Genomic DNA, 20,023 nt, shown 5'->3' with positions numbered 1-20,023 from the left:
TGGTCAATGTAGGGGGGAAACCACGTTATATCCCATCCCCAGCTGGAAAATGTGACTTCAACAGTGGCTCCGTTGGAATTGGCCGACCGCGCAACATCGTGGAGCGCCAAGCTGCAGTCTTCATCTTTTTTTCTTTTCCTTTTCCGGGAAGAAATACCGGAAAGTTTTTGTTTTTCTGTTCTGCGGGACCAAAGGAAGCGAAGGCCCCACATCCCTTGCAGGATCTAACCCTAGATAGATAGCCATCTTTCAATACCATACAGTACATACGATACATTTTTCGCTACAACTGCATACCGGTCACACACATTGTCTCTTACGGGTGGAGACTAACGGGCTAAATCCTCAGCCTGCATCAACCCCAATTTACCTAACACTTTTCTCAAGAAACTTCACATTGGCGTAATTACTGATGTATCTTACACTCTAGCTTCTGTTACAGGCTCCACCAGAGTAATCTTACCGTTCGTCACCCTAGTATTTCATCGTCTGGCAAGTATCATGTCTTACAGTGGATTTTGATGGATTGACTTGATGCCCACCTCTGGCTCATCATGGCCATCGCACTAATTGCGCCCCCTCCCTCCCTCCCCTCTCTCTGCCTCTTTCGCTCTCTCTCCACTCCTATTTCCACTGTTAATCTGCCCGTATAATGGTATCCTTGGCCTCCAAGATGTCTGCAATCCCAGTTGAGTAACGTAACGAGACCGGCCAATCTAATCTGGGCCTTCTTCTCCCCTAGACGGGAGCTTTCAATACGTAGTATCTATCTAGCCCACCCCGATGGCGCAGATGATCCCCTCCTCCATTCGGACGTCTGCAGGACCCCTGGTTGAGTTTTTCTCGAACTGAAGCTGGTCCACTGTGGAACCCCCCTCATAGTATTCTGGCAGCCGAAAAGCGGCCTTGTTCGCCCATGACGCACTGACAACGCCGCGTCGTCGAAGCAATAAATCAACCGCGGCGCCGGCCAGAATTTCTGCTGCTGTCCAGGCTTCCCGACCATCGACCCTCGTCGCCATGGCAGTCTTCACCAAGCTGGCGGGTTATCCCCGCCTGCTGCTGGCCGGTAACCCCTCCAAGTACGATTTGGGTACCTTACTCTCCGCCATCGTGTTTGCCATCGGTTCGGGTGTCCCCTTTCCCATCATCGCCATCGTCTTCGGTCAGCTCCTCGACAACTTCAATGACGTGACCTGTACCGAAGAAAACGGCGGAGGCAGCACCTCCTCCGACTCCGACAGCATCAACCACGAGATTCTCCTGATCGTTTACCTGGCAATCGCCCAGTTCGTCCTCATCTATGGCCACCTCACGTGCTGGACCTTGTACGGCGCTCGTCTAACCCAGCGCCTCCGTGAACGTTACCTGAAGAACCTCCTCCGCCAGGAACCCTCCTTCTTCGATAACCTGCCTCCTGGTGAGGTAGCCTCGCGACTGAGCAGCGATATTCAGACTATTCGCTCGGGTACTTCCGAGAAAGTCGGCATCACCCTCGCAAGTTTCTCCTTCTTCGTCACGGCGTACATCGTGTCCTTCATCAAGTATTGGGAGCTGGCTGCCATTCTGCTTTCCTTGATCCCAGCCTACCTTCTGATGTCCTTCGTGGGTAGTCATTACATTGAGAAGTACTCTGGGCTCATGTCGGACTATGCCGCCAGTGCAGCATCCATTGCTTCCGAGGCCCTGTCGAACATCGTCGTAGTGCAGGCCTTCGGGGCCAATGCCCGCCTGGAGAAGAAGTTTGCTGGTGCGCTCAAGTCAGCTGAAACCGAGGGTCTGAAGAAAGCCACCGCTGTGGGTATCCAGTCTGGTATTTTGTACTTTATCGCCTATTCGGCCAACGGTCTGGCTTTCTGGAAGGGAAGTCACCATATCGCCAATTCAGTCAGAAATGGCACGGGAGGTGTCACAGTTGGTGCCACTTTTACTGTCATTTTTGTCCTGATCGAGGGTGAGTTGATTAACTTGTACTGTTCCCTTAGTCAATGCTAACCATAGACATAGCTACTCTGCTTCTGAGTCAGGTCGCTCCCTTCCTCCACTTGTTTGTCGCCGCTACCGCTTCGTACGAAAAATTGCGCGAAGATATGGATCGCGAACCCCAGATCGACAGCACCGGCGAGTCAGGCATCCGTATCTCGCAAGCGGAGGGCGGATTTGAGTTTCAAAATGTCACCTTCCAGTATCCGTCACGTCCCGAGGTTACCGTTCTTGACAACATCAGTCTCTCGATTCCCGCCAACAAACACACGGCTTTGGTCGGTTTGTCAGGAAGCGGAAAGTCTACCATTGCCGGCCTTGTCACTCGGTTGTATGATCCGGTGGACGGGAAGATTCTCTTCGATGGTCACGACCTGCGTGAAATCAATGTCCGCGACTTGCGCAGCTATCTCAGTCTGGTCCAGCAGGAACCCTCCCTGCTCGACCGCTCTCTGCTGGAGAACATTGCTCACGGCCTGATGAATTCGAGCAACCCTGATCACGACCGCCTGAAGATGGCACTGATGAGCTCTGACCTGACTGACGTTGCCCGCGAAGTCCGGGAGGGCCAGGATCTTATGGCTGCCGCTGAGAAACGCGGCGCGGAAATTGTCGAGGTCGTCAAGATGGCTTGTCACGCTGCGAAATTGGCGGATGCGGATACCTTTATTTCAGCACTGCAGCATGGATACGGCACCATGGTTGGATCTAGCGGACGCCTTATCAGTGGTGGTCAGAAGCAACGTGTCTCTCTAGCTCGAGCCCTGATTAAAGACCCTGCTGTCCTCATTCTGGACGAAGCCACGGCGTCTTTGGACTCTCGCAGTGAACAGCGCATCCAGCGGGCCATCGCCGGCATTGCCAGTGGCAGGACCATGATCACAATTGCTCACCGACTGTCAACAATTACCAGCGCGGACAACATCATCGTCATGTCCAAGGGCAGAATCTTGGAGCAAGGGACTCACACTGAGCTAATGGCCAAGGAGGGGGCTTATTTCGACCTAGTCAAATTGCAGACGCTGGGAACCTCGTCCACCAAGACTGACACCTCCGCAAGCGTGGACAGTATTAGCAAGTCTGACGACAACTCGCTGACGGAAGCTGAGAATGAAAAGGCCAGTCTCACCCCGGAAACCCTCGAAAAGACGGAGGAGACCAAGGTCTCAGAAACCGAAACCCCAGCCGGCGACGAGGCTGCTGAGGAGGAAGAGCTGGAGACTCCTAAAAAGTCACTGTGGGCACTGGCTAAGGGATATGCCCCTTCACTGCGGCCACACCTCCTGTATATATTCCTCGCCTTGATTGGTTCCAGTATCGTCGGTGGAGCCTTTTCTGGTGAGGCTGTTATTTTCGGTAACACCGTCGGTAGCCTGAGCATCTGCCACAGCGCCTCCAGTATCAGCAACCGCGGTGACTTCTACGGACTGATGTTTTTCATCCTCGCTATAATTGAGTTCTTCGCCAACGTGGTCAGCTGGTCCGGCTTCGGTTGGGTGTCCGAGAAGATCGTTTACACTGTTCGTGTTCTTTCATTCCGCTCGCTGTTCGAGCAAGACCTGCATTGGCACCAGTCCAATGGACGCAGCCCTGCCCTACTGCTGTCGTACATTACACGTGATGGCAACGCCCTGGCTGGACTGAGCGGTTCAGTCATCGGAACGCTCTTCTCCATTACAGTCAACCTCATCGCTGCAATCATTCTCACGCACATCATTGCCTGGAAGATTGCCCTTGTTTGTCTGGCCCTGGTGCCGCTGCTCCTTGGTGCTGGTATCATGGAGCTGCTTGTGCTCGGCAAATTCGAAGAAAAGCACGAGACTGCCTACACCAAGTCGGTGGACATTGGAGTGGAAGCAATCACCTCCATCAAGACCGTCTCCTCCCTGTCTATCCAGCAGGATATCCTGCAAACCTACCGCGCCTCTCTCAAGGGACCCCGCATGGAGACCCTCGTTGTTACTCTCCAAGCCAGTCTCTGGCAGGCCATGACCTACTTCCTGGGCAACCTCGTCAACGCGCTCGCCTACTGGTGGGGTGCGAAGCAGATCATCAATGGCACCTACACGCAGACACAGTTCCTGATTGTGGTGTTCTCCCTGCTAGTCAGCGCCCTACTCTGGAGTCAGATGTTTGCACTGGCTCCAGAACTGTCCAGCGCACGTGCTGCTATGGCCCGTATTCTTAGTCTGATTGAGATCGGTTCCGACAAGATGCAAGGCCGGGTGCCAGACCATAGCAATTCTTCCCACGACCCTGAAGCTTCCACCACTATTGAACCCAAACTTACCACCCCCGCCAGCATCCAACTCCGTGACGTGCACTTCGCCTACCCTGCCCGCCCAGACATTCAAGTCCTCAAGGGCCTCACCCTCGACATCCAGCCTGGTAAATTCTTCGCCCTTGTTGGCCCCTCCGGAGCCGGAAAGTCGACCATCATCTCCCTCATCGAACGCCTCTACACCCCGCAATCTGGCAGCATCGCCATCGATCACGCAGACCTGAAGAACCGACCCCCCAGTTTCCGCGACAGCATCTCTCTCGTACCTCAAGAAAGTGTCCTCTTCGAAGGCACTATCGCCTTCAACATCGGGCTCGGTGCACCCCCGAATCACACTGCTACGCAGGAAGAAATTGAAGCTGCCTGCAAGCTGGCTAACATTCACGATACCATCATGGCTCTGCCAGATGGATATGAAACAATGTGTGGACCGAATGGTAACCAGTTCTCTGGTGGACAGAAGCAGCGGTTGTCGATTGCGCGGGCCTTGGTGCGCAAGCCTCGCTTGTTGATTCTGGATGAGTCCACAAGTGCATTGGATGCAGAGAGTGAGCGGTTGTTGGAGGAGGGTCTGGAGAGAGCAGCAAAAGGTATCACAGTCGTGGCAATTGCGCATCGACTGAGGACCATCCGCAAGGCGGATGTCATCTGTTTGATTGAAGCAGGTGTTTGTGTCGATCGTGGAACACACGAAGAGCTTATGGAGCGATCGGCGAGCTATAGGGAGAATGTGCTGCATCAAACCGTGGAGTAAACCTACGGTTATCCTTTTCATTTATTTAATAGACTTTAATATAGAATCGCTTGCATGCTTGTATATACCATTCAGTTATAATTCGTTTGCAAAAGCATTTTCTTTGACATTTACAAGACTTCTGACCGTGTTGTAGCCTTTGTCGTAGTAGGAATCATTAAGCACATAGTCTCTAGATGAATAGCACGCTTGCAGTAAGCTCCCCTAACCATAGTCTACTCAACAATTTCCTCGAAAACATGCCCATGAATAGAATCATATCAGCTTCCCCTCTACCTTTACTACCATGCTTTCAAGTTCTAGTACTATAGCCATCATCTAACCATAAACAGCCTTAGAATTCCCATCCTTAGAATCATGTCCATCACCGGAACCAAGTATTTCTGAAACCAGCGTCTTGGGCTGTTTCAGTACCTTGCCATAGCTACTCAGGCAGCTAGCTAGCTTAGTAGCCTAAATCTTTGCAGGTGTGTCGGAAAAGAGCGACCCGAGAGACTATCAATCAGCTGAACGTGGGCGAAGTCGTTTACTCTGTGTGTGTGTAAATGCTCTGTTTGCACTAGTAAGACGTCTAGTATGAGGCTAGTAACAATACTAGTAAATAACAAGTGGAGTTATTGATTGATAAGACTAATCAGATCTGATAGCTGCAAAGTCCAAGAAATTGTTCGACCAAGGTATCCGGAAGAGTTTAGTTTTTGATTTCTTCCAAGGAGCTATGGATAGGATACGTAGGCGTAATTAATCCCTCAGGTTTAATCGTTTCTCTGAGCCATGGGAGATGCATATCCCCCGACCAATAGGAATTTTTTGGCGAGGGTACCAGTTTGCTGGTGCAAGCAGCTACAAGCGAGTTCTGCTGTAAGACTTTTTTCTTTTCTCCTGCCAATATGTTGTTGGGAACAGGGCTGGGCTGTTTTTGGGGTTCTTGCCACCATACAGTGGTCTAGTCCATAGTCCGAGTCGTATGATAATCGCGCAGTCTAGCCCGAACCAGAGTTACCACCGACGAGTATCTAATCTAATCTGATTGTTCTGTTGGAGGAAATTCTGCTGGAACCTGAAACCTGAGCTGAGTTTTGGGCTCTGAAACGAATCGAACCTAAACCGTTTTCAGAGAGTCCATTCGTCTTGCACGTGGCTTTCGTGGGATTACTCGGAGTGGTCTTGCATGCAACAAGGTTCGAAATTAGTATGCAGGGTAGCTGGAGTGTAGCTGTAGCTGGCGGATGGAGTACTGCAACGCAGCAGCAGCGCTGGCTGAAATGATTGACATTCTACATAAGTTCCTCATTGAACACATATATTAATATCATTCCAGCCTATTTATGGATCATTCGGCGCGCACTTAAGGATAGCCACCGTGTTGATGACTGCCTACTGCATAGCAAATCTGCAAAATCAGCTTGTCATTCCTACGTACATCTAGTCCCCCTCTCTTGCCTCTGTCTTTCCTCCCACTAAATCCTCCTATCCGGCGGCAGCTGGGCCAAGAATACGGCAAGTGCATTAGGGTTACACCGTGTACCATGTAATACCCGTATTGAAATGAGTTGTAATCCACAATGTCAATTCAGTACCCAACTGTCACCCCTTTACCGTATACACTCACCCACACCAAAACAACCGTGTCTCACTCAAGTTATCTGATTGACCCCACCAGCATCCGCACCATCCCAAACCCCCCTGCCTACAAAAGCAATAATAAAAAGAATAAAGAAAATGAAGTCAAGCTAGGAGATTCCATGACTCATTTTTATTCCATCCGAGCAAATTCTTACCTCTTACCCAAGGACAGCAGCTGGTCCTCGCTAAGAAACCTGATCCTGCCAAGCAACTTATCTCGGATCAGATAACTTTTGTTTCCAGTCACATGGTACCCGGCCTCGGACCAGTGGATTTTACATAGCGCTTACGGTGGGCGTTTCGGAAGCGGCCATCGGGCATATGTGTCTTAAGTCATTTCACTGGTCCGAAGATCGCACCCTGAGGGAAGTCGACGTGGGCCTGTAATTGGAGGGTTATATCTTTTTACCGGTCATGTGCCTCCTTTCCAGGCTGGACACATTATAGTGATGGGTTCAACAACCCCAAGGGGTGATACCAAAAAGTAAAGGAATCTGTATACAAAAAGGCCACTGTTGATGATTTACAATGTGATACAGGCCTAGGAGTAATATATTTGCAGGGGGTTTTGTATAGGTATTTTCGTGGAATGAAGTCCGCGACTGGTCTTGTGCAGGTACTCTATCCCAGATCACCCTTGCGGATGGAAGATGCTGCTGCTATGCTAGCCAGGCGTTCTCCACACTAGTAGTATTGCAACAGACTTATCCTGTATTAGAAAGGGTCTTTGATGTTTCACGCCAAACGCGGTCTCCAGTGTTGTCGAGATGGTTGATCGGATGGTGCAAAAGTCCTGACTGACGGTAGCTGTCGGGGCCATTTCAGTGTTTTGCTTACAGCCGTGCTTGTTTGCTACCATGTACTTAGGCTTCAAAGCCCGGAAGTACCCACAATTCGCCTAGTGAGAAGAGTCGTGCCGTATGAACCCTTCGGAGGTTGAAGAGGCAGATGTCGGGTTTGCTTGTACTCTGTATTTCACTGATACTGTGGCTGTAGCACTCATCCCTCCACAGGTCCCACCCTCACCTGTTCGCGTCTCCGGAGTTCGGCCAACTCCTGTGCTTTCTCATCGGCAGCCCGTCTTTTTTTCTGCCTGCTCGCGAACCGCTTCTTTCCACCAAACTTCAGCTTCGTAATCAGGTCTGCGGCCTGGCCTCGGGTCAAATCGCCAGGCGCAATCCGTCCGTTCCGAATCTTAGCTTTATTCAGCATTGTTACCTGTGCTGCAGTGGCCGGATGCTGACGCCAGGGCTGCCGGGTGGAAATGTACCGTTCGTCAAACTCAGAGGCTGCGAAGGTATCAGCGGCACGAACTGTGGATTCAAAGTCCATGGCAGTAGCGATCAAACGTGGTCGAGTGTACTGGGTCGATTCGGTAGCAGACTTGAACTTCATCACATGGTGAACGGTGTATGTAGCTGGCGGATCATCTTTTTGTCCCTTGTTAGATGTGTTCTTAGTCTTCTCAAGGGTTATCCATCCTGTTGAGTCAGACAGTGTGTATTTGTCCTCATCTACGCGGACCCAGGCGTAGCGGCTGAGGGAGCGGATGTGTTTCTCAGACTTCATATCATGGATGAGGTCGTAGATGGTATCGTACTTGGTGAAGGTGAGTTTAATGTCATCGGTTGTGTCGGGTTCCTCAGCGGGTGTGTTTGTCTCTGGCGGATAATCGGTGCGATCTTCGGCACCCGTTGCGGCATCCTTCTTCTCTCTCAGGTCCTTTGCTCTCGCGCTTTCTAAAAGCTCGTCTGGGTGTAGTCCAAAGAGTGTAGGGGTAGAAAGAACACCAGTGTCCAGGGTAGCCACCATGTCAATTATATGGCAGTCCTTCTTCCCAGGGTGCAGCCGTAAGCCTCGTCCGATCATCTGTATGAGAAGATTCCGAGACCGTGTCGGACGCGCCAGCAGGACGCAGTCAATATTGGGAATATCTGTACCTTCTGTGAATAAGCCACAGTTGAGAAGCACGGGATACTCCTGATTCCTGAAAGCACGCAGCTGCTCATCGCGCACATCCCTCGGAGTTCCCGCCGTGATATACCGAGCGTCAAAGCCCAGTGCGCGGAACGCCTCAGTAAGCTGTCTGGTGTGTTCAACGTCGACACAAAATACTAGTGTAGACTTCCGATCGTGTGCGTTAGCCAGCCATGCGCGTACGGTGATATCATTGGTTCTCGTGGTATTGACGGCTTCAGAGAGCGAGCTGATAGCGAAGTCACCGAATTTGTCCTTCCTAACGCGTGAAAGATTTGCTTCTGACCGAACAGTGGTAAAGATGGCATTGGACAGCCATTTTTCGTCAATCATATCCATGTAATCCTTATGATATACTATATGGTCGATTGCGGCACCCAGTTTGAGTCCATCGAAGCGTGAGAACGTGGCAGAGACCCCGACGAGAGCCGGCGAGTCTGGCGAAGGGTTATTGAGGCCGAAATGTTCGAGTGCAACCCGGTACGTCGGTGCAACGATATGATGTGCCTCATCCACCAAGACAAGTTTAAAACGTCTAGGATCAAATTTGGAGATCCTGTCCTTAGAGGTGAGACTCCGTATGGAAGCAATGATGATATCCCCAGAACCGGAGGCGACACTATTACCCATCTCAATCTCTACAACTCGATTGGGGTAGGCAAGACGGCAGTGTCGGGCAGCTTGCTCGACTAGCTCTCTTCGGTGAACCAGGATAAGGGTCTTGTCATGGACACCATTCCGCGGCGGTATTCGTCCGATTAATTGGGTGAAGATGACCGTCTTCCCCGCGCCTGTGGCAAGCGAGACACCTAGACGTTTGTGGCCCTGAGCCAGATGTTCCAGCACTGACTGAATGCATTCTTCTTGGTAGTCGCGGAGAACGATCAGCGGGGGTTCTGCTGGGGCTGTAATTGCTGAGGGAAGGGCGTCGGATGTTACTGTAGTGCGGAAGCGCAGGTGCGGATAATGGATCGACGTAAGGGACCCCCGCGGACCTCTAAAAGCCCTCAGGACACTGGAAACGGGAAATCTCCCCAGTTTCAGGCGAATGCGATCCATTCAGGTGCCATGAAGCAAAAATCAGTTCATGAGAGCTGTGCGAGTGACTTCAGGCTGGATGCATGTATGGTGATGGGAAGCTATTCGGCATCGGAAAGCCATTGTTCCGAAGAAGCTTGAGATGAGGCTCTCTCTCGCGCAATCATGTGACTGTAGCTTTTACGTTATTTCCCCGAACAAGAAGACCCACAGGCCACCCAGTAATACTAAAGTAATTCTTTGAAAGGTCCACCGTATTGTGTACGGAGTATATAAAGTGCCTAGTTATGTATGACTGATAAACAAAAGCCCTCATTAATTCCCTACTTCTTAACTCCGTAGCTCTAACTATTTTTTTTTCTCTGATTGCTTCGCCGCCTTCATTTCCTACGGCAGAATTCGGGACTAGCATCCCTAGGCGGTGAGCATTACTTCGATGAGTCAGCAGGGAGCAAGCGGGACGACAATTTCTCATCTGCGTTCAACCCATTCCGGACTCGAGAATACTCAGCGGTCCTTGAAGTGCTCTCACCCAGCACTTGCTTGCACGCCAGCCCAAGTGCCTTAACGAACTAATTATATTCCCACCCCCTCTAGAATACCCTAAATTCGGTCAGTGCTTCTACTCCTGCCCTGTTTTGCCCCCCGATTCCCTTTTCGGTAATTCTCCTGCTTTCCCACCAATCCTCCTCTATTCAAAGTCTCGCCTCAGGCGGGATCGACACCTCACACTTCATACCTTATACTCCCCCATATACGGCTATCCGGGGTGAAGCTTACCCTGTCCCTTCACTTTACTGTCTTTACTATCCACCAACCGTCACGATCATTGTCGCCTTGATGGACTGTGCTAGTAACCCAACTAACACTAACATGCAGTCTCGTGACTGGTGCATCCGGCTCACGGTATCATCATGCCTGCCGTACACGGGGACTTGATGACCACGGTTGTCCCCACGGAGAAGGAGTTGCCCCCTGATATCGTGCCGCGGCAGGTCATACTCAGGGACCGAGTCACGGTCGCCACCTTGGTCCCCTTCACTTCGGCGGATGCGATTCCCCGATCTCTATTAGCTTACCTATCCGATCAGTTGAACAAGGAGATTGAAGGTGGTGATACCTATGCCATGATTGATCCCATCCCCTTGGAGCAGTTTGGGCCGTATTGGTTCTCCAATTTTGGCGCGATCATGCTCATGGGGGACATCAAGAGTGTGCAAGAGGTTCAAGCACTAGGTCGGAATCGCGCCAATTGGTCCAAGATCTGCTTGGGCAGCTTCAATATCCGTCCCAATTATCCCGGTCGTAGTAGTCACGTCTGCAATGGCATGTTTCTGGTCACCGACGCCGCCCGAAACAAAGGTGTAGGTCGACTGATGGGGGAAGGGTATCTCGAATGGGCTCCTAAGATGGTTAGTATACCAAATACCAGTAATCTTGACTCAAATCACTATTCCTGTTGCCTATCATAACTACTTAGTACTCCCCTTAGCCACCTCTTACCCTACCTCAACGTTGCGGTCTTTGACCTAGTAGACATCCGGCTAACATTCACCAGGGGTACACATATGCGGTCTTTAACCTGGTCTATGAGAGTAACGTGGCATCTTGCCGCCTGTGGGATGCTCTGGGGTTTAAGCGGATTGGCAGGGTCCCCGGTGGTGGTCGGCTCATTTCCAATCCCGGGCAGTATGTAGATGCTATCATCTACGGCCGGGATCTAGGCCCGGAAGGGGAAGATTCTGTCACACAAGATCGGTTTGACAAGATCCGATACTATCTCAAGCATTCCAAATATCCTAGGGGGGCTGACCGGGCCGAGAAAAGTCGGCTTCGGAGTGCAGCTACCCACTACAAGTTGATCGGAGGCAAAGATGGGGACGGTGAGAAATTGATGCTGAAAGACAAGGAGGTTGTGTCCGACCCGCAGCAGCAGTACGATATTGCCCGGGAGATGCATATGCAGCAGCATGCAGGTATCAACAAGACCACAGCTGCCATTGCGGTCAAATACCATTGGGTGCGGATTAAAGAAACGGTCAGTCGGGTGATCCGGGACTGTCCACAGTGTAAAGAGATTCTCAAGCCGCCTTTAATCAATGGCATTATGCACGAGGGTACCCCCGAAGATGATGAGGACGATCTGGGAATCGATGAGGCTGACTTGGCGGAGAATGATGTTGACATGGCATCCAACGATCCTATGGGTACGCATGCGCTGATGGACCACGCCGCCATGGATGCTCACAATACGAACCCATTTGTGACCGCCCATTCGGTAGTGCAAGGATCAGTGGATTCCATTACTGATTACACGGGCTTACCGCTCGACCCACAAATCATCGACATACATCAGCAGCTCCCTCGATTTCATCCTCATGATACTATGACCGATCCATATACCCACGCTGCACATAGTTTACATGCATCAAGCTTCGACAATGATGTCCGTCATCATGCAGCCCATGACTATCATATGATGGTTGATCATCCCACCGACCCTGATCCGTCCGCGGCGCTTCATCAAGAAGTATTGGGGCTGGTACATTCTCAGGCACACGACGTCCATCACGAGCAGATTCTGGCGAAGTATCAGTACGTGGATCAGCCAGATGATGGCCTGGATTTCACATGACATACATCCCTGTCTCTTTTACTTATACCTTTTACTTCGTCACCATCTCTCTTTCACATCTTTCCTCGGATCCTTTCCTTGCTGGACCTACTCTCGGCAGTACTAAGTTAGGTTTTTATGCATATTTCTCGGCGTTGATTAAGGTTGGAAGGAGTTGGTCTGTTATGGAATGCTGAGCCATTATATTAGACATGAACTGAATGTCAGGGTTTACGGAGCGCGATATAACTAAAGATGAATGTATCATATATTAATCAATTACAATGATGACGCCATGCCATGAACACGCTTCTCTGGTTCTTATTATGAAGATTACTACACACTAATTCATATCTTGCACTAATTGAGCCCGCTATGCAAGTCTTGTTGGTCTACCAGATATCATTTCAAGCTGGTGATCGCTTGCATGACCAAGGATTCTTCCTATTTCACTGTAAATTGGGCTTCATGACATTTCAGGCGGCAAAGGCTTATGAGCAGAAGCTGTCGCGTTGAAAAATCATACAATCAAGTGTCCAGTATCGATTTATGAGTTACTATTGACGGAGTCGGATTTACGATTTACGCTACAGAGAATGTTTGTTTCAACTCAAGTCGTTCTTGGTGATTTCATGCACTTCCTTGACAACTGGTACGCTAAAACAACGAGTTGTTTTACATACAGCAAATCCATCATGAATCTACCACCTGAGGAATTCGCAGCTTCTCCACTAGTCTCTGAACCAGGTGGACAGCATCATATAACACAACCTTTCACCAGATAGAAATGATAAGAGATAGTCAGATCAATGATACACTAATATACAATGCCTTTATACATATGGTAGGACAGGGCAACTATAACTACACAGAACCAGAAACCACATAAACCCAGCCCATATCATCAACGCCGCCTATATCATGCAAGCCCGCTAGAGAAAAAGGCCGTCGACAGGCCCTGCGAAATGGTTTCACTTTCCAAAAATCCCGATTATTTCCCCTCCTTTGTTTCCTTTACATCTCCCTTTTGGCCCCAATTCCATACATCCCATATATGCTCCTTGATCAGGTCACCATATCCCTTGCCCTCCTCCAAGGCCTTCTGTTCCTCCCTTATTCTTCTCTCCTTCCACCCCTCCGTCTCACCGCCCATCCAGATTTTCTCCAAGGCCGGCTTCTCCTGTGCTTGCCTAGCCTTCAGCCTCTCCAATTCCTCGCCGACTGCTGACCCCTCTCGGATCTGTGCATCCCTGGCTGCCTTCAACTTGGCCTGTACCTCCTGTGCCCGTTGGCTTGGTAGATCCGACAATGCGGCAATAGGGTTCCTTGAGATCCGGGCCTCGATCCGATCCACGATACTCCGTCCGGTGTGTTCGCGTGTGAGGTGATTCGCCGAAACACAGAAGGCGCTGGTCAGAAGAACCGTCAGGTTATCAAGCTTTCGAGGTGGTAGGGCAATGAGAACAGGCGATGCAATGAGAAAGGTGTATGCGGCCGCGGTTTTAAACCGCTCGTAGTCGGCTTCTCGGCGTGACTGGAGATCGTCCGTTGATGGTTGTGTGGTCATTTTGATGGCAGATTGTTCCCTTTAGCCTTTGGGGTATTGCGTAAAGATAGTTATTATGGTAGGAGTCAACAGACTCAAGTAGAGCTTTGGGGCGTATTTGCGATTGTAATTGTAGTGGTCGTAGATCGTTAATCGCATCTTCTTCGAAGGAAATTTACGGCTGGTGATCCAGACCGTTGGCGCAGTCAGGTGACACCCTTCAAAGTGTCAATCATATGAAAGTCTCACGTGATGTGTTCTGGCAAGCATATCGTCCAGCCATCTATACTAAGAATACCTAGAACAGTCTTTATCATTATAAGGACAGTTTTATTTTTTGCTTTCCCTATTGAGCCTGAGGCCATGTGGGATGTGACAGTCAGAAATAAACAAAGTAGTATTATTCGTATGTAAACAACATAGACGCCTCAGGCAGAAGGTGGGTCCTTGATATACCAGCCAAACAGTACAATATCCACCGCTTTCTTGACCTCCTTGCATATCCAGCAGGTGCAAGCCCAATATGCCCTCCCCCTCATCGATTTCACTGTCCGCTTCTCTCTTAACCGCAGGATATCTCGCCTTCCGCGGTCTCACACCCCCAAACCTTCCTTCCAGCTCCAAAGGTACTAATGGGCCGCCAGACCGCGTTCGTCTGCTTGCCGGCTCGATCACCACGATCATACTACATCTCAATACGGCCTGCATCATCTACCACGCTCTTCTTGCGCTGTTCTATAAAGATCGCAGTAACAACAATGCTAAGGAGCTGACCAAATCTGGCGATGGAGTGTACCTCCAAGCAATCTGTCCCCACCGGACCAGCCTCGCGCCGCATCTCTTCACCTGGACTATCACTTCCACACTCTGCCTCGTTTCCATCATCGTGGGCGCTTTGCTTCGGCTCTCTGCATTCAAGTCTCTAGGTCGGAACTTTACCTTTCAGCTGGCGCAACCAAATACCCTAGTAACTGGGGGTTTGTACAGATTGGTACAGCATCCCAGTTACACAGGGATGTTGTTCATCGCAGCAGGATACCTGGGATTGGTGATGCGATGGGACGGTTCAGTGGCCTGTGCTATGGTTGATGCGGTGCTTGAGCGACTATCCGGATGGGGAGGATGGGTGGTGGGTGTGATGGTAACAGTGTTTATCTATACAATGATGATGCGCGTGCAAGACGAAGAGGGGATGTTGCGGGACCAGTTCGGGCGGGATTGGGAGGAATGGCATGTGCGGACGGCGCGATTCATCCCATATTTAATATAGTAGATACTGTATGATATATACATAAATAAAGTGAAGTTAAAAGATGCGAATTCTATATAATTACCTAGATTTAATGCGATAACCAGCCACCGGAACAACTCCGATCCTCCGACTCCGCATCTCCGCCAGTCCCGATGATCTCACCTCTTCACCCTCCGGCTCAAGCTCAGCTCTCCTCTCTTTCCCTTCTCTACCTTCATCCCACTCACCCCCTCTCCCCAACAACCATTCAATTGCGGCTCCCAACTACACCATGGGTATTCTCAAACGCGCCGCCAAGATCACCACCATTGGTGCTGGCCTCGGCACGGCGTTCTTCTTCGCAGCCGTCCGTCACAACACCTTCGTGCCGATGCCCACAACCGACACTCTCTTCCAGCACCCGCTGTACCAGAAACTCAATCCCAACAACAACCCCACAACCCATGACCTCTGTGTGCGTCGCGTACCGCTCAAGGACATTAAGCCCGCCTTGCTGGAAAAGCCCGGCCGACTGACCGAGGCGTTTTGCGCCGGAGTGTGGAGTGGATTCGGTGCGTCACATACACCCACCCGCCCAGCCTATTATCAGCATAATGAATTGGACAAACTATCTAACACCTTAATCAATTGAATTAAACAAACAGGATATGCCTACCAACGCCGCTACCTCTCCAAGAAATACGAAGGCCCCGAAACCGCTTCTCACCTCTGGACGCGCGCGGACCTACGCGCCGCGACATACGACGTGGGCACGCTGATCACAGATCACTTCGAAGTGGTAGAAAAGACGCCGGAGCGCATTGTCGTGCGGTGCGGAGATTCGCCCCGCAAGAAGGACGTACGGGAATCGGATGGTTTGTTTGAGATTTCGACGGAGGTCAAGCCCCAAGAGGGAGTTGCGGAGTTCCGCCTCAAGAGTCTGTTCTTCCAAGGCAAGGGGAAGGCGGAGAGTGAGCCGATGCCCTCGCATGTGGTCTGGTTGCATCAGCAGTATACGAAATTGTGGTTGGAGACGGCGTTGGGAAATATTTGGCGGTAATTCGTACTTGAGGGATGGAGATATCTGTAGTGTGGAATGGGCATCTAATAGATCAGTTGCCGCATATATTAATTCGATGGAGACTCGCACCACTAGCTATCTACTTACCTGTCACACTGAGATTACGGCAGCCTAACAACCCAAGTAGTGCATACTGAACAAGAACCTAATTCACTATGCAGCAACAGCAATACTAAGAGCAAGGGTCACAGGAGCCACCGACAGTTCCAACCAAACCTGAACTTGATCGATATACTTTGCCACGAGATTAAGCATCAAGCCTAGGAGGCACCACCGCTATGAAATATACATTGACCAAGGACATTACCCTTGATAAGTATACGTACGAACTAATGCAACCCCGCCTTCCGTTCCTAAAGATACGGTACCTACGCCAAACTAGTAAAGAGAAGCAAGAAAAAAAAAGAAAGTATAACCAAGACAGTCCATTCCTGCGGACGTCACCGAGCAGACTGGCATGCCTTAATGAAGAAAATGTTCCATTGTTCAAAGGTAACTACTAGGAGCAGATTGCGAATCATATAACTTTCTGTTGCGATATATATATATTGAACGGATTTGACTACAGTAGTAGTAGTGGACGGATACTCTGCATGTAACAGTACGGTGAGACCGTTCTCACCTGCGGATTTCTCGGAAAGGATAACGGGTGATATATCCTGGTGGGAGGTCAAATATGTAGTTAATAGAAGAAGATGACTGTTTAGATAATTTATATCATGATCGAGCATAAGATAAGCTTCAAAGGCCACGGTGGAGCATAAAATCTTGTTCACTGCGAGAAATGGTAGGATATCTTATTATTAAATGGTTATTGAGACCAACGATTGAAAGTTGATTATTCTTATAGGATCATTCTATTATGTCAATTACACAGATATACATCGAAGAAGATAGTATAATATAAGGTTATTAATTAGTGGAGTATAACTTTTATACTAATGCAATACAATGTAGCGGGGATATATCAAGCAAAGGTCCATGCACCAGCCGGCACACAGGGGGTATGTATGGAAAGGGGGGAATATGGGTATGATATGGGCGAGGAAAAGAAACGACAAAAGTGGGTGGCGGATGCACCAACCCCCACATATACACCGTTTCCTTAATCAACAAAAAAAGAGACAAGATTGTAATGGTGCAATCAGGATGAGAGGTTCTATTCAAACCGATGTATGTATGTATGTAATATAGTAATGTACACGCAAACCATCGACAGCCTAGAAGACCATACCCGAGACCTGTTTGACCTTGGCAACATTAATGTTCTTGATCATGACGATCCAGATAAAGGACAGGACCATGAGACCCGTTCCAACTGCCAACATGCGCGTCTGGGCATATCCATAGGCATGCTGGATAGCAATGCGGGTAACACTACCAGTCGGGTAACTCAGCTGAGTTTCCAGGTCCTCGTAGATGTTGTCGAGGTTGGACATGGCTGATTCAGGCAGGTAGCGAATGAGCGCCTTCTCGAAGGTGTTATCCCAGATAGCGCCGGAGATGGTGGCACCGATAGCGTCACCGATCGTACCGACGACGTTGAGGAGGGCCAGGGCAGCAGCGACGTGCTGGTGGTCGACGGCGGCCAGGATAGCGAGCTGCTCGATGATGATGAAGATACTGCCTCCGATGGAGATGAAAATCTGGCACATGACGAGGTAGCCGACGGATTGGTTGGGGCGACGGAAATAGATCATCAGACCCTGAGCGAAGATGTACAAGGGCACGGAGATGTAGAGGAGCCACTTGAAGCGGCCGGTCTTGCTGATCAACCAACCGACGAAGAGGAGCAGGACACCGGACACGACGTCGAACGTGTCACTGACGTAACCGGCTTCGGCAACGCTCAGGTCGTTGACAACTTGCAGGAAAGAGGTGAAGTAGTTGTCCCAGCAGTAGTATGAGAGCTGGTAGGTGGCGTCGAGGAGACAGGCACCAATAACGGTACGGTTGAAGAGGAAGCCGAACTTGAAAAGAGGCACGGGCGCAACGAGCCATTCGTACAGGCAGAAGAGAACCAGCATCACGACACCGACGACGATCATCGCGATAATGTAGCCCGAGGCCCAGCCGTCGGGAGCGTAGGTGGAGATATCGAAGGGAAGGAAGAAGACGCAGAGACCGGTAGAGAAGAGAAGGACACCAACAACTGGAAGGGGTTAGTTAGGTTGGGACGAGACACTGGAGGTATGGGGGAGATAATTGCGTACTGTCAAACTCGATGAAGTAGAACCAGACAAGCTGGTACCAGGTGCGGCCGTCGCGGTTGACGGCGACCAAACCCTGCTGCTGCGCGCGCTTTAGGTTGTGCTTCAGGATGAAGTACAACGGGGCAGCGACGACTGGGAAAATGATGGCGAACATGCCGAAGCCCCAGCGCCAGCTAAGGTGGAAGTCATCCGAAGCCTTAGGACCAGCAAAGGCCGTAATGATATAAGGGGAAGAGGTGAAGGCGTAAGCCAGACCTCGGTTCTTCAGCTTGGAGGCATCAGCAGTGATGACATCCACGCAGTAGGTCATGCCACCGAAGCCAATTGTGTAGAACACCTGGAAAATGGACTGGTTAGCACCAGAAAATTTTCACTTGATTAGCCGTAAAGGAAATCTTACATAGGCAGCACAGAAGGTGGGAAGGTTGTGGCAGGTGGCCATCAAAATCAGTCCCAGAGTAGCAAAGACAGCCATGGTCGCGAAACCTTCAGCACGGCCAGTCACGTCCATGATTTTCGCCAGAGGGATGTACACGGCGGCCGACATGCAGTCGGCCACGACATAGATGACGTTCAGGAGGGAGTGAGACTCCCAGGAACTGGTGACATAGGGGAGCAGGTTGTAAAGAATAGAGGACTGGAAAGCATTCACAAAGTACAAGAGCCAGATGCTAATCGAGAAAAAGCAAATAAAGTTAGCGAGGATACAATGGAAGAACAGATACCAAGAGAGACCACCTACTTGGCAAAAACGGCGATCAGGGACCATTTGGACCAAGACTTGGTGATAGCCTCAACGTCGTTAACACCAATCTGGAGGTGCGCTGAAGAGGCATCCTCGGAAACAGTTTCCTCAGAGTCTTCAGGACCACGGACTGCCTCATCAGCAATGGGATCATGCTTGGTTTCCTCGACGGTGTTCATGGTAACATTGTTGCCGGATTCTTCGGTAATAGAAGGGCTACGGCCAAAGGCCTCACGAAACTTTTCGAGCACGGCCATAGTGATAGACCGACCTATCGAGAAGGCAGAAGAGATGATCGAGCGGGTAAAGCCAAGGAGGACAAGACAAGGACAAGAAATCTGGGATTTCTTGGCCCTTATACCCAGGCGAACCCAGCTAGCTACGAGTGGCGGAGGACTAGTGTTGACAGGCCCACGCACAGATTGATAACCCCGAAGTCGGCTGCGGCGGCCGCAGCGGCCGCATCTGAAATCTTGAATCGAAGGGTGGCTAGGTTCGAGCGCAACTGGAGACCACTGGATCCCTGGAGACGAGCCAATCTAATCAGATGATGGCGCTGTCCTGCGCATTCCCCTATCTGATCGAACCAATGGCGGTCGTAGGCTGGTGATGATGCCCTACAAGGTCTACGTAACTATTCTAGCACAGGTGCAGAGATTGTTAGCGCCAACAGTTAGTCTGGCGATGGTGTGTAGTCTAACTAGCTGATTCGCAGCGTGTGCTTGTCCGGAAGACACAATGTGAGGCACGATAAAAATCCGTGATCTCCACCCGGAGATGAGGAGTGGGCACTGTATGACTGGCATGTTTTCCTGCGATCCACTCAAGGCACCAGTAATCTCTGCGTCTTTTTACCTGATCGATAGCTCCAAGGTCTCTAGACTAGACAGAGTCAAGGAGTGGGAGGCATCCACATCCGGGTCGAGCTGAGTCG

At 50.4% G+C, this 20,023-nt stretch overlaps 6 protein-coding genes across 6 annotated transcripts; 3 read left to right on the top strand and 3 right to left on the bottom strand.

Annotated features, from left to right (window-relative positions):
- Positions 1 to 1,020: 1,020 nt before the first annotated feature.
- BO79DRAFT_266005 (ABC transporter ATP-binding protein) lies at positions 1,021 to 5,134 on the top strand (the record flags this gene model as incomplete). The annotated part of the gene is made up of 2 exons (XM_025686930.1): positions 1,021 to 1,954; positions 2,008 to 5,134. 2 exons carry the CDS (start codon positions 1,021 to 1,023, stop codon positions 5,016 to 5,018), a joined length of 3,945 nt encoding a protein of 1,314 aa, XP_025539476.1. The 3' UTR covers positions 5,019 to 5,134.
- Positions 5,135 to 7,643: 2,509 nt separating this feature from the next.
- Positions 7,644 to 9,680, bottom strand: BO79DRAFT_245518 (DEAD/DEAH box helicase; the record flags this gene model as incomplete). The annotated part of the gene is made up of 1 exon (XM_025685474.1): positions 7,644 to 9,680. The coding sequence occupies one exon, from the start codon at positions 9,678 to 9,680 to the stop codon at positions 7,644 to 7,646; it is 2,037 nt and encodes a 678-aa protein (XP_025539475.1).
- Positions 9,681 to 10,184: 504 nt separating this feature from the next.
- Positions 10,185 to 12,566, top strand: BO79DRAFT_17174 (putative histone acetyltransferase Spt10). The gene is made up of 3 exons (XM_025679601.1): positions 10,185 to 10,271; positions 10,539 to 11,071; positions 11,218 to 12,566. The coding sequence occupies exons 2-3, from the start codon at positions 10,574 to 10,576 to the stop codon at positions 12,292 to 12,294; spliced, it is 1,575 nt and encodes a 524-aa protein (XP_025539474.1). The 5' UTR covers positions 10,185 to 10,271; positions 10,539 to 10,573; the 3' UTR covers positions 12,295 to 12,566.
- A 554-nt stretch (positions 12,567 to 13,120) lies between these two features.
- On the bottom strand, positions 13,121 to 13,942 carry BO79DRAFT_209166 (uncharacterized protein). Its single transcript, XM_025682554.1, has one exon. The coding sequence runs from the start codon at positions 13,838 to 13,840 to the stop codon at positions 13,265 to 13,267; it is 576 nt and encodes a 191-aa protein (XP_025539473.1). The 5' UTR covers positions 13,841 to 13,942; the 3' UTR covers positions 13,121 to 13,264.
- Positions 13,943 to 14,342: 400 nt separating this feature from the next.
- Positions 14,343 to 16,218, top strand: BO79DRAFT_237811 (methyltransferase family protein; the record flags this gene model as incomplete). The annotated part of the gene is made up of 4 exons (XM_025684740.1): positions 14,343 to 15,053; positions 15,093 to 15,097; positions 15,255 to 15,622; positions 15,716 to 16,218. The coding sequence occupies 4 exons, from the start codon at positions 14,343 to 14,345 to the stop codon at positions 16,108 to 16,110; spliced, it is 1,479 nt and encodes a 492-aa protein (XP_025539472.1). The 3' UTR covers positions 16,111 to 16,218.
- Positions 16,219 to 17,351: 1,133 nt separating this feature from the next.
- BO79DRAFT_245513 (MFS siderophore iron transporter) lies at positions 17,352 to 19,346 on the bottom strand (the record flags this gene model as incomplete). The annotated part of the gene is made up of 4 exons (XM_025685473.1): positions 17,352 to 18,283; positions 18,345 to 18,681; positions 18,745 to 19,015; positions 19,087 to 19,346. 4 exons carry the CDS (start codon positions 19,344 to 19,346, stop codon positions 17,352 to 17,354), a joined length of 1,800 nt encoding a protein of 599 aa, XP_025539471.1.
- Positions 19,347 to 20,023: the final 677 nt, after the last annotated feature.

This window comes from Aspergillus costaricaensis (assembly GCF_003184835.1).
Source record: "Aspergillus costaricaensis CBS 115574 unplaced genomic scaffold BO79scaffold_16, whole genome shotgun sequence".
In the NCBI taxonomy this organism is placed as follows: domain Eukaryota; kingdom Fungi; phylum Ascomycota; class Eurotiomycetes; order Eurotiales; family Aspergillaceae; genus Aspergillus; species Aspergillus costaricensis.
Note: the sequence above shows the minus strand (reverse complement) of the source record. Positions and strands in the feature narration are given on the sequence as shown.